This window comes from Pararge aegeria, chromosome Z (genome assembly GCF_905163445.1).
Source record: "Pararge aegeria chromosome Z, ilParAegt1.1, whole genome shotgun sequence".
NCBI lineage: Eukaryota > Metazoa > Arthropoda > Insecta > Lepidoptera > Nymphalidae > Pararge > Pararge aegeria.
The window spans coordinates 9,314,269-9,328,066 of record NC_053208.1 but is presented as its reverse complement, the minus strand read 5'-3'; the positions used below and the strand labels follow the sequence as shown (position 1 = coordinate 9,328,066).

General features: G+C 34.4%; 1 protein-coding gene across 1 annotated transcript in view; it reads left to right on the top strand.

Annotated features, from left to right (window-relative positions):
- Positions 1-13,798, top strand: part of LOC120636490 (dynein heavy chain 6, axonemal) — a 95,042-nt gene that overhangs the window by 44,617 nt on the left and 36,627 nt on the right. Inside the window, exons 58-59 of the mRNA XM_039907995.1 lie at positions 1,310-1,456; positions 1,924-2,114. Of these exons, the coding sequence (XP_039763929.1) occupies positions 1,310-1,456; positions 1,924-2,114 (338 nt within the window). The remainder of the gene's footprint in view (positions 1-1,309; positions 1,457-1,923; positions 2,115-13,798) is intronic.

Here is a 13,798-nt window from a genome sequence, read left to right as displayed (position 1 = left end):
ACAACTCGGATCCCACCGACTAGGGTAACAAATAGGGTATCTCCAATTAATCTATCGTACAATATTTTTCTTTTTGCATTTAAAACAACCTCCGTTTTATACCTTGAATAATAATTATATTCCCCTCGATATATTCCATAATCGTAGTGACAGCACATGTCACGGCGATGTTGTTCATTCATATCACTTATTTACTGTGGTGTAAATCAACCCATACGCGATTTCGCATAATTGTTCCACCTCGTTAAGTAAATATTGGAAAATTATACAATTTATTGCTCACTGAAACAGAGTACCTACCTAACTAAAACGTGCCTTAAAGTGAATTCCCCAGTTTCCCTGACCGATATCGGCTAAGGTGGACATTATAGTGATAGTAGTAGATAGTGGAGAGATATTATAGTGAAAAATAATTGTGCGCGCAAGGACAATCTATTCCATCAGTCTAACAATTTAATGGGACTGCAGCTCGAACACGAACAGAAAAAGATCGGGTGCAGGACTGACTTCTTAACGTGCTCTCCTAGGCACGGAGGTTAATCACCACCAATACCCAACCTCCGGACAAGTACTAAGATTTATTTTTTAGTTATTCATTTGTCCGATCCGGGGATCTAATTTAGGACCTCGTGATCTTCAGTCTTCAGCATCTTAGCTCACAACGAGGCAGTTTTAAATTAATAGCTTATATTACAATATAGCGATTTAAAAAAACGCCTGATGGGCTCTTTCATTAGCATGGTCTACGAAGCAAGAAATCCTGAGTATTATTCCCGGATAGGGCAAAAATGGGTGTAAATAATAATATATAAAATACCCCATTTCAGTAGAAAAATAGTCCGTCCTAGCCCTGTGTTTGGTAATTTGCCTTGTCCTGCCTACATAAAATGTATATATATTAAAAAATTGTGACTAACGTAGGTACATACCTCAGAATCTAACGATCGGGAGTAGCTGAGAAATTTGTTTACATGTTTGTTGATGTCATGGATTGTTATAACTTACAATCGGGTTGCGTCTCGCCTAAGTTCTATATTCCGTTCTCTTATGAGTGGAGACCCGAGCCCAGCAGTGGGATATTAATCAAGCTCAAGATTAAAGTAACTTTTCGCAAACATACTTTGAAATTTGAACATAATTATGACTACCTTCTTGATGAAAATTCATGTCAGTCACGGTTTTGCGGCCAAATAAATTACATGATAAACTAAAACCTCTGCTTGGGCTTACGTATGTGTGCCTAAGCATCGCCTCGGCTCACAATAAAACTTATTACACACAACCATTGACTTAAAAAAATTCTTTGTAGGTACCTCCGAAGAGGCCCCCTGTCGAGGCCCTCACAGACCAAATGTGGTTAGGGGTGAACCATTTAGAGGGAACAGATCCTAGTTTCGCAGGACTGGCGAACGACTGCCTACGGAAAATCACGATTCAACTCGGCAATTTTCACTTGGTAAAGAAAAACTTACGATATTAATTATCAATCTGTGTATGTTTTGAAAGTTTTTAAAAATCTCCTACGCAAATTCTAGTTCCTCCTCTTGGCCTGTAATCTTTAAGTTATTTATGTATCAATACCAATTCAATGTGTCAAAAGAACAGCCCTGTTGATGTATTAAATAATGAAATAAATTAATATAGGTATGCGAATAAATAACAAGACTAGATATAACAAAAAGAATTTATAATATTTTCTTTTACGCCTTTGGTTGCCTGAAATTGATGGCTAATATATATAAAACCGCCAAATCTATTATTATTTGTTTTCTTGTAAATTTTCTCTGTAGTGTACATTAAAAGTGTATTTATTCATTCATTCATAATTACTACTTATTCCTAAACGCGACAAAAAAAGTTCCTTTGAAGAAATCGAATCTAGGACATTGAATATGGTTAATTTATACAGACTTTCTGTTAAAGGACATCCACATCAACAAAAATGACATTATTCCTCCAAAAATAAACTGGGATGACCACTTGAGTGACTTTGAGAAGCTGATGTTAATAAAGTGTCTAAAGGAAGAGAAGTTAGTTTTCGCTATCGCCCAATACGTCTGCATTAGTCTGGGAGCCGTTTTCATTGAAAGTCCTACTGTGCAGCTCAATACCCTGTAAGTGTTTTTAAATTTTAATCTATCGTTAGTTTTAATCTATCAAAAAATTATTAAACTATTCTGTTCTTATGACGCACGCTTGTCTGTATGATCTTAATAGTTTTCAGTTGAATACTTATTATTTTTTTTTTTAATGTGACCGGAGATAACAACGATAATGCTGAATATAATTGATACACCTATAATTGATTATTGTAATGGCACTAGACAGAATTTGTAATTCTAACGCATAATTTTATTTTTTAATGTAGTCACAATTAATTGCTGGTGTGTCTTATGAATATATATTTATTAGCTTACAATTTGGGAGTTTCCATTGATATCAGTGGGGAAATCTGAAGCCGGAAGGGCAATCCAAAATTGTAGGGCGTATTAGAAACGAGGTAGCGAACTTGCGAGCGTAGCACGTGTAAATACACCATGATACGCATTATAAAGCATATTAAGGTCCTAACAGTCGAATAATACTTATCATAATATTGAGTAAAGCTTACTGTTAATGACGTTGAATTTAACGCTTTCTCTGAATAAAATAATCACAAATTTTCATACTCGTCAAATTTTACAAAGCGCACTTAACACTGCACTGGTTATTCTTGAAATCCACACACCTTATTAGTATCATCAAGTTGTATATAAATGTAAAATATTTTAGAAATTTCTAGAGTAAGTATAAAGTAGGTTTGTAAGTTTATAGTAGGTATAGGTTCGGGATCTTCAAATGCTTGTAACTAATTGCTAGTTTTTATAATAAAAAACATTAGTATATGTCCAGTGTTTTATTTATTTAATCACCCTTTTTGCTTTTATTTAAGTAGAAATATCTAGCTAAAGTCCAGCCGCTGAAAGAATGTGCTCTAACGTTGTAACGGCGCATTGTGGATTGAATAAAATGTTTCTCTCTTTATATACTTAGTTAACATAAAACGCAGTGCATAATTATAAGAAAAACAAAAGCTTGAAATAATGACATCGTTAGTTATACTCGTAATAAGAACTACAGTAATCATCGTATGTTGTTAAGGCAATCAAATAAAATATTTATACGTCTCTTCAAAGTTACATTGTCCATTCTTTTACGCGCTGACAGGCACGCATTCTTTCAATGGCTGAAATGTAGCGTTCAGTATGAGTTTGTTAGACAATCATCGTATGACAGCTAGGTACCTTTCGCATTAAAAAAGTCCAGAGACTTGATTTTATGAATGAAAAAAGTCTAGATTAACTTTTTTAACTCTACTAAAGTGAATTTAAAGATATAATTGATTACACTCACTTCACTGTTATAGGTATTATGTTTGAAATGTGTTTCTTGGTTTATTTATTTATTGTAAGCCCAAAGATTGGACGATCTAGCCGAAATTTGGCACATAATATAGTTACGTTTTGGTGCAGTAGAGCAGAAGTGAAGGCTGAGGTTTGGGAGGTGCAGGTTTCGATCCATGGAAAAGGCATTTTGGGCATTCTGGTGGGAGGCTTCGGCCGTGGTTACTTCCCAACCTACCGACTAAGAAGTGCCTCCAAGCGATGAAACAGCCCGGTACCGTAGGAACTTATAAGGGGTTAAATATACTTATCTGCTATAGGCCAGGATAGCCTGATTCCATCTAACGGCCGAAATTTATAAATATATAAAATTTATAAATAATATTAAATGCACAGCTGTGCAGCTAAACTGAATTTAATGTAATTTTGGATATAAATAAATAAATAAACTTCGACAATACACACTACGCCATCTAGCCCCAAAGTAATCGCAGCTTGTGTTATAGGTACTCAGATGACTGACGAATTTTTATATGAATAATATACATAAATACTTAGATATAAACACCCAGACACAAAAAAACGTTCATGCTCATCACACAGACATTTTGCAGTAGTGGGATTCAAACCCACGGCCTTGGACTCAGAAAGCAGGGTCGCTGCAAACTGCGCCAATCGGCCGCCAAATAGCTTACAACCATCATTCTATAGTCCAAGGAACCAAATAGTTGGCGCGGGATGATTAAAAAACCAATGATCCTGTTAAATATAATTTTACATTTTCCAAACTAAGGATTAGGTTGAGTTCATTACGATGCCTGTGTCAAATACTAGAAACGAAAACTTCTTTTACAATTCAGTTCGATTCTGACAAAAAAGTTCGTAATGCACCTAAAATTGTACAAATTGACTGGCACATATACCGCACCATCAGAATAATCTGTTAGTTGTAATTAGGTACGTACTTATAATATGAGGTACTATCCAGTTGAACATGTGTCTTAATACTGAAGATAGATAGTTAATGGAATTTGTATTCATACTTACAATAGTATTAAATGAAACTATAATTTGCATTATTGAAAGACTACTTTTTTATATTTCTGTATAAATTATAAATACTTATACAGAAATATCGTTTGCTAATACAAAAGTGGGCTTACCTCGACAAGTAATAATTGCAAAGAATTTGCATTTCTCATGTAGAAGTTCTTATAAACAATCCTATGAAGAAGAAGTGTTAGTGTAAGGGACGGAGGCTTAAAGCGGGGAACCAGCCTAAAGCGAAAAACTCTTTTTGAACAAATGTTTATGAACTTAAATGCAAATTTGCGTTAAGTTTATCATTCCCCCACTCTCCCAGCCGTCAGGAAGTTGTGATTTTTACGTAACAAAATACCGTTACGTTTTGTAGAGATAAAATTTCTTCAGATTTATACAAAAGAAATGTAAGTATATAGATTATCAAGTATGAAGTATCAGTTTGATGTCCTGGATTCGGTGGATCGCCGTGCTAGAGAATCATCGGTGACGTAGCCAATAAAAAACTTTTTAAACGAGTTTGGAACATCGTCGCAAGGTTGCCTGCCTTTCGGTATTCTATAGGATATTTTTCGGAGAGTGTGCTCAAGAACTATTTGATCTATTTCCCCCCTCGCCTTTTTATCATCGAACCGCGAGGCACCGTAAGGATCTGCATCCCTACGTGTTCGATATACCGCAGACGCGTACGAAGCGCTTCGCATCTTCATTTCTGATCCGCACCGCTAGGATCTGGAATGCTCTTCCAGCTTCCATTTTCCCCAGTTCCTACAATATGAGCACCTTCAAATCAAGAGTGAATGGGCATCTTCTAGGCAAGCGCTTTCCACCTTAGGCTGCAACGAAGCTTACAGGTGTGATTGCAGTCAAGCGCTCGTCTATAAACATAAAAAAAAAGATTGTTTTTGGCTAATAGTGCGCTATCTTATTAAACGACTTACAAAAAAGGAGGAGTTTCTCAATTCGGTTGTATTTTTTTTATTACCTCAGAACTCGGTCTTTCAAAAACAGATTATAAAAATTAATTGTAATTAAATTTTTTAATTAGACTTCAAATTTAGCACCGAATAGCATTATCAGATTTTAGCCTTATCTTTTTTTTTTGCCTTAACTTAACCTTAGGGTGCCCTCTTGGAACCCCCTTACCCTACATACCGACATACTCGATGTACCATACATACCTCCATTCGTACTAGTCGAGTAGAGAACCTCTTGCGTTTTCGAAGCTCTTGAATAAATAGGAAGAGGAATAGGAGAACTCTCGCACTCATGCCCGATAGTTAAGTCTTTATTGTTATGTATGTGTATCTTAATCTTTTATATGTGGCAACATTGAAAACGGCGCTGCGCAGTACGCAATAGGTTCGCTCAGCTTTTCTTTTGTCTAAAATCGTGTTTCGTGTTCTAAATACTTAAGTATCTTTGCGGATAGCATAGCATAAGTATTTAGATGACTTGAAAAGCAACACTCTGTTAACAAAACAAATAACAGCCTGTCTGCATCCACTGCTAAACCAATAGAGTATGATATTATGGTGGTGGCGCTCTCGGAAAGCGGAAAGCTCTATGTTCTAAAGCGGTTTAAATACTTTGGCTTTAAATGTAAGCCAAAGAATTCTCTCCAATTTTAATAAAGCGCCTAAAAAATATAACTTTAAAAACCTTGAATGTATTTAGAGAGAGCAATGTTTTATTTCCCAATTTATCTACATATAGACAGGAAGAAGTAAGGAATAAAGGTAGTTATCTTAGACACCTAACCTTCCGCTTATCTTTTTACATTTCCAGTCTTACGGTTATGTTGAGCTGAGCTTTTATAGCAACTTAATAAGTGCTTGAATTATTGATCGCGAATCATAATGTCTGTGAGTGAGGGTTTATCAAATCAGTACTGTATCCGGCGGTCTCGTTTTTTATCTATTTTATACGGCCAAAATACATAAAGTATTCGATGAGTACTACAGTTGGTCGTGTGGTGAAAGCAGATCAGAATACAGTTGTCACCACCTCTCCTCTTCCTACGGTTTTTGTACCGGGCGACTAAGGGAATATAAAATAGAAAGTGCAGCAGCGTCCTCTGTACTAGTACCGACTACCTACTACCATCGCCAACCCGCCTGCTCAGCCTGATGATTATGGATAGCCTCTCCCTTTGGGAGAAGCCTTAAGTCCAGCAGTGGAATGTTACAGGTTATCGATCATACGTACTGCAAGAAGAGGTCCGGTCGTCCAGGAACCAATATAAAACACTGTTTAAAATTGAACAAGTTAAATTTTAAGTTATGCGTTAGATGGCGCTGTTTTGGTTTAATTTAATATTGCATCGCGCTATGAAGATTCTTTACTCATAATTAGTAGGTATAGGCCTCTTTGAATGTTGTTGAGGTTAATAATTACATTTTTTTTAGCGTTTTATTTATCACTCGGGTTTGGTGTGGGTGCGTTCAAACACTAAGCATGTTAACTTAGTTTTTTTTGCGGGATTATTCCATGGCATAACTAAGCCAACTGCGTCAGTACAATTGTAGTAGTTTGGAATTTGACGGCTGCATGCGATGTAGTGGGAAGGGATACAAACACATAATACAGCTTTGCAAGTAGAGCCATTCAGCCGAAATGAACACAGCAACACCAGCTTGTTATCTGTAATTCGCCAATTATTTCCAACGGAATATTAATTTCGCACAGCAAGCAATCCGGCCATAGAAAAAATATATATGTAATATATATATATATATATATATATATATATATATATATATATATGTAATATATATATTACATATTAATATTTTTTTTACGCATTTATTATCAAGTAATTTTCCAGAAATTTAAGGTGCTTTGGAATAAAATCCAGATAATCCACTTGTTCGCACAAGTGTGTAATGCGTTTGCTGTAACACAAATATATACAAATAAAACATCTAATACAACACGAAGTATACTTTATTTTTATTTTTTTCTTTAAATTAATATATTTCTTTTCTATTAATATTTTTTTTTAATTTTTTAAAATAGGAATTCTAACCCATAACCCTATATATAAAGTAAAAACACTCTATGTAAATGTATATACAATGAAATAAAGAAAAGAGCATCCCTTTGACGAAACGTCAACACCCTGTATAAGATAACTTAGAAGGTAATATTGAATATATATATATATATATATTAGTATTTCCATTTTACAAAAAAAGTCCTTTTGACCGAAAATTTCCTTTAATTTTACAATACCTATTTGTTAGACATACACACGACGATGGTAATGATAACTCTATATTTCGATAAAATTTAAAAGGGGTCCTAACACGCCGTATTAGAATAACCCACAACAAACTCCGGGTTCAGCTCCGGGTTATAATTTTTTACGCACTCCCAAATGTAATTAAATCTTTGTAATGCAATCTTTGTAAAAAGTCTACATGTTAATAATGTTCTTAAAAGTTGTTAAATACCTACGAAAATTAATCAATCAATTTAAAAGTAAGTTAATAAAATCTTATAGTAGGATTTAGAAAATTATTAAAATTCCAAAAGCATCTACGTAAAATTAATACTTAATTAAGAGGATTAAGATTTCTTGATAAGATATCTATTTGATATAATTTTTGTAGGCCCATTTATACAACCAGTAACAATAATGTTTAATTCATACAAAACACGGATAATTTTTTTATAGAAAACCATCAAAGTTCATAAAATTACATTCAAGGTTCATAGATTTTTTTTCACTTCATTCTTACAATAAACTTTAGAAATTGGTTTTTTTTTGTAAAAACCTATCAAACTTCATAAAATTACATTCAAGGTGCATAAATTTTTTTTATTTAATTCTTACAATAAACTTTAGAAATTGGTTTTTTTTTTGTAAAACAACCAATAAAAAACTTCATAAAATTACATTCAAGGTTCATAAATTTTTTTTATTTAATTCTTACAATAAACTTTAGAAATTTTTTTTTAGAAGTTTTTTTTTTTGTTAAACCCCATCAAACTTCATAAAATTACATTCAAGGTTCATAGAATATTTATTTTTATATCCTTAGAACTTGGTAAGTTTTAAAACTTTATTTAGAAGAAGTAGTTATAGATACGATTACTGAATTAGTTACTTAATCACTACGTTTTTAACAGTTTGACACGAATTTTAGATATATTATTATAATTGCTTAGCATTATAATAAATATGATCATAATTTCTCATTCATTCCGATGTAAGTATGGAGTATTTGCTAGAAAGAGTGGCTTTGAATTTATACAAGAAGTGCTACAACATTTTAAATTTCGGTACACAGCAGAGCTATTGACGTTTTACACGGTTACACGAAATATTATAGACACAAACTATTTAGAAAAAAATTACTAAGAAGTAGTAGTTTTACACACGAAAGTAGGTATAAATAATTTTTTATCTCTAAGCTTATGTTAAATCACGATAATTTTGGTCACCAAAAGTTTCACTATTGTAATTTTTTATTTTTAAGCAAATCTGTTTGGGCATTTTCGACCTGAAATTCAATATAGGTACCTACTCTCGTTATTGTTAAAAGTAGTCATAATAAATAAAATCAATATTAGTCTTTCGCCATTTAAATGTGAAAATTCTGCCAGAGTGGGTACGACTATGTACAAAAAGTTATTAGACTATATAGAAGAAGAAGAACTGTTTGAGTCTACAACCTCTCAGTCCACAACCGCTTTCGTTGAGCTAGAGAAACTTTACACGGTGACTTTTTTATTGTCTTACATCGGCTGCTCGTATTTGTCGGATATAAAGTATCTTTTGGCATTTATACTGGTACTGACATATGTTCAAATTAAAACTATTATTTTAATGAGAGTGAATCGCCGGAACTTTGATATAACGACAGCAGTACCTAATGTACCAGTAAATAATGCTCGCTTATGGGATTCGGTACTTCTTAATGCATCGGATTTGTATTACTAACTTATCGTTGCCTGTTAGTTCGTCAGCGTTTTTAGTTATTAAAGATCCCTCGGGAACCGGCAATGTCAGTGGCTAAAATTTTTCCCACATCTGTCACTAGAACCGCACCAAAATATGTCACAACCCGTTTACAAGAAATACATTGTACACATACATAAGTAAGGAAAGTTAGTTTTTTTATTTCCCTCGTGGGTGATACCCGCGTGTTTTCCTTTAATGAAAAGTATGATATCTATGTACCAAATTCATCAAGATTGGTTGCAGCTGTTGAGCATAATAATAGTAACAAATGAATAGAAAATCTTTCACATGATATTTTTTTTTTTTTTTTTTTTTTTTTTATACTTCGACAATACACACATCGCCACCTAGCCCCAAAGTAAGCGTAGCTTGTGTTATGGGTACTAAGATGACTGATGGATATTTTTATGAATTATATATACATAAATACTTAGAAAATACATATAAACACCCAGACACTGAAAAACACTTAATGCTCATCACACAAACATTTTCCAGTTGTGGGAATCGAACCCACGGCCTTGGACTCAGAAAGCAGGGTCGCTGCCCACTGCGCCAGTCGGCCGTCTATTAGTATTTAGTGATTTACTATATCATATTGTCATATTAGTATTTAGTGATTTACTATATAGCTCTTTATTTAATTGGATCTTTTTTTACTGATGAATAGTAATCTTCAGCCATCTATCTATCTATCTTATAATGAGGCCCGCTTCAGCGGGTGCACTTCGACCCTCCAGGATCTTTTGTACTCAATCTTCAGCCATAATTATGTCCTCATAATACGACAAAATAACTTTTAACCCCTTGTAAAATTGCGTGCGTCCGCTTACAGTTACCCCTCCGTATGCCCATCATATAGCATGGGCATTTATCTTGTGGAGTTATGGTTTAAGGATATTATTAATTTCCCAGTTTTCGCCACCGTACAGAAGCGCTGGTCTAACAAGTATTTTGTAAACTTTGCTTTTCTTTTTTAACTTCAATATAATATATTAATTTATCTTCCAAAAGTAATGAGCCCAGAAATTAAAATGTTTTTAGTCATGTCAAAGATGTATTATCAAGCTTAATATCTGCACCGTAGTAGGTAGAATCAGACAAGTTACCGAATAAATATTCAGACTTAGTTATACTTACTAATCCACAAACTACTTTCTTATTATGCCACTCTCTATTACACTAAGCTTTATGGAATCTAATGCCAGTTGTTGAAAACGATTACCACATAATTAGCGTATAAATAAAAAGTTTTAACGATATTGCTTATTGAGTTCTCAATGTAAGACTCATGAAGATATGAAACAGTACGGAACTAAGCATTACCATTAATGAACACCACCTTTAATATTAATCTTTTGGATGACCCCACAATGTTTTAAGTCGTGTATGACGTCTTGACACATGTCTGTAAAAAGCAGTGATCGTAATAGGTGGGGTATATTACCTTAATTTACCTGGAGCCTCTTGTTTTTTTTTAAATTTAATTCGAAACCAAAAACTCATCGCGCACAAAATCGCGAGCAACAGCTAGTCATCAATTTTTTTTAACTGACTTACTTACTATATAAAGTTGCTTATTGTTATATTTAAAGCAATCTTTAGCTCAAGAATGTAAAAACTTTAGATACATACATTTTTAACTACTAAGATGAACGATGCATTTAACATTTTATAAAAACGCCGATGTAAAACAGGAAAAGTCACCGTACATTATCTTATTTTACTATATATGAATACATGAAATGTAACTGTAAAGAACTACTAGTACTGTGTGATACCGTACATATCCTATCAAATATCTTTATATAATAAAGTATGGTAAATATAAATATGATTTCGTACATAACACTCGTTTCAACAAACGTGCGGTAAAAGATATTCCAATGACAATTACATTCATATTTTACTAAGTCTGAGAAAACCGCAGTGCGCGCTAGCACTCAATGCTATGAATTTCTCTAACTGTCATCCTGGGTTTATGCAAAAAAATCATTCATCTAAACCCTCCGACTGCCTTTAAATCTTAAGATATCAAACATCGTTTTGTTCTACTCGTGCCTACAATATTAATGTAAATGTATTATACAATTTTATAAATTCAGTGGATTGAGAGTCAGTGATGGAAATAAAATAATGCCAATTGGACGCCAACCGCGCAACGCCAATGGCTAATGATTTCCACGATTTGATTGTCAGCTGACTCTCATCCACGACGGGATTCATTACTCGCAAAGCGCAAAGTAACTTCAGCCATAATATCGCTTAAAAATAAAAATTGCTGAGCAAGGGTCCTCTGATTGAACGAAGTATTCCTATATCAAGCCTTGTCAAGTCATCTTCCGTAAGTCTGAGATGGAGCCGCATATTTTCCATTTGGAAATGTGTATCATGTGGTTTCGGTACAACAGACTCACCACGCTGAAGTGCCCAAAGGAACAATATCTCAGAAGCAGATAGATTATATTGCCTTGCATGATATTCAACAACTACGTTGTTCTTCAGGTACAAGTTATTAAACACACCACCTGCGAATTTGAAATTATAGAAGGAGTACCAGAGCATCTGTAACAAAAAAAACAAGGTTATAATAATATTTCAATAATTATTAGAGAATGGCAATGAAGGTCGGGGCGCGAAGGATGAAATGGGTCTTATGAGCAAGTTGCTGCTTTTCACGAAGACTGCCAGGAAATTTCTTTGATGTGTAAGGATCGATTCGCGGCTCAGGTCAAAAGTTGATATTAAATTGGAGTGGATTAATATAAAATGTATTTTAGGATCGATCGATCGAGACATGTTTCTATATAATTTCAAAAGAAAGATGGTCGCCATCACAAAATGGTAGATATTTTTTCTTAAATAATTGATAGGGCTTGACTAAAATCAAATAAATCAAAAACCAAGAAGGCATCCGAAACAAAATTTGCGGTTCTTAAAGATTTATGATTGCTACTATACAAAATATTGTCAAGCTAGGTTTAACAGTTTAACTATTACATAATGTATTGTTTATAACCCCTGTGGATTTTCCGGGATAATTGTCTATCCCAAAGATGCAAGCTATATCCGGGCTAAATTTAATCCATATCGGTGCAGTTGTTGAGTGAAACAAAGAAATAAACAAATACACTTTCGCAATTAAATATATTTAGTAGGTAAACGTTATTAATACTTACTGTGTTTACTGAGGGGCCAATGGCAACGACTTCTGTAAGTTGTATTATATGGTTAATATAATCGTGCATTCCAAAGGCGTTCACCAAATCCGGCTCACGGCCTTCGCTCACCACCAACCATGCTTCAGTGAGCACCTCCTTGTTTGAGGCATCTCTTGCCTGACTGTTTGGCGCTGCTGGATAATGTATTAGGAACATTCTCAGATGTCTCTGGCGTACGCCTAACATTTTACTTTCAAAATCGTTTGACGCGTACTTCGCGTGACCTATTGCAGCTAAAATTAAAAAAAAAAACACATTCTGATGCCTCTAAGAACTGCCTTGTTTATCTAGTGGTCCGTATGTTCGACCACGGATCATGGACGGAGTTCGATTCCCAAGTAGCAATTCACATTCTCCAATGCAGGTTGGTTGGCGGGCTTTAACAATTAATATTCACTTTATAACGAGATTACATCATTATCATCATCCTCGGTCAACGCTGAGCAGGCTCTTGTAGGAGAGCACCCACCACGGTGGTGGACGGCTGGTTGGCTTTACGGTTTATTATCACTTATGATAACAGGGACCAGCGTTGTTGGTTTAATGTGCGCTCCAAGGTACGTCCAAAATCCAACACCTAACAATTTTTGCATAAACCCGGGGTATAAACCCAGGCACCCATGATCTGTAGCCGAACATGCTTACCACCAGACTAACTAGGTAGCTAAGTAAGTTAAGTAAAGAGAAACAAATTGAGAACACCAAAAAAATGCAATTCAATCGGCTAGTTACTTATACCAAGTTGTTGGTAGGTAACAAGTCGAAGATGATTCATATTATCAAACTCCGCACAGACAGTATTGAACTGATACTTTTTTCATTGAGAGATTTTAATATTTAAAAATCTAATACTTCATCATATTCAAAAATTACCGGCGCACTACCCCTGTAGTGCGCACGGGTCTCCTACCACAATTTGACTATACGGCTTAACACCTCGGTATAAGGGCGGCTAACTCTCCGGCATGCTGTTTTCCTTCACCATTAAAGCAAGTGGTATTTTATTACTTATAACACTCATTAATTACAAAAGTTAGAGGTGCGTGCTAGGATTCGAACTCGACTTCAAAGTGACTTCGAAGTCCTTACTACAAAGCTTCTTATTTATCCGATTCTTATTTCACGTAATATTTGAGATCAGCTGTGTGAATGGCATGTTTGAATACAATCCGAACTTTTATTCC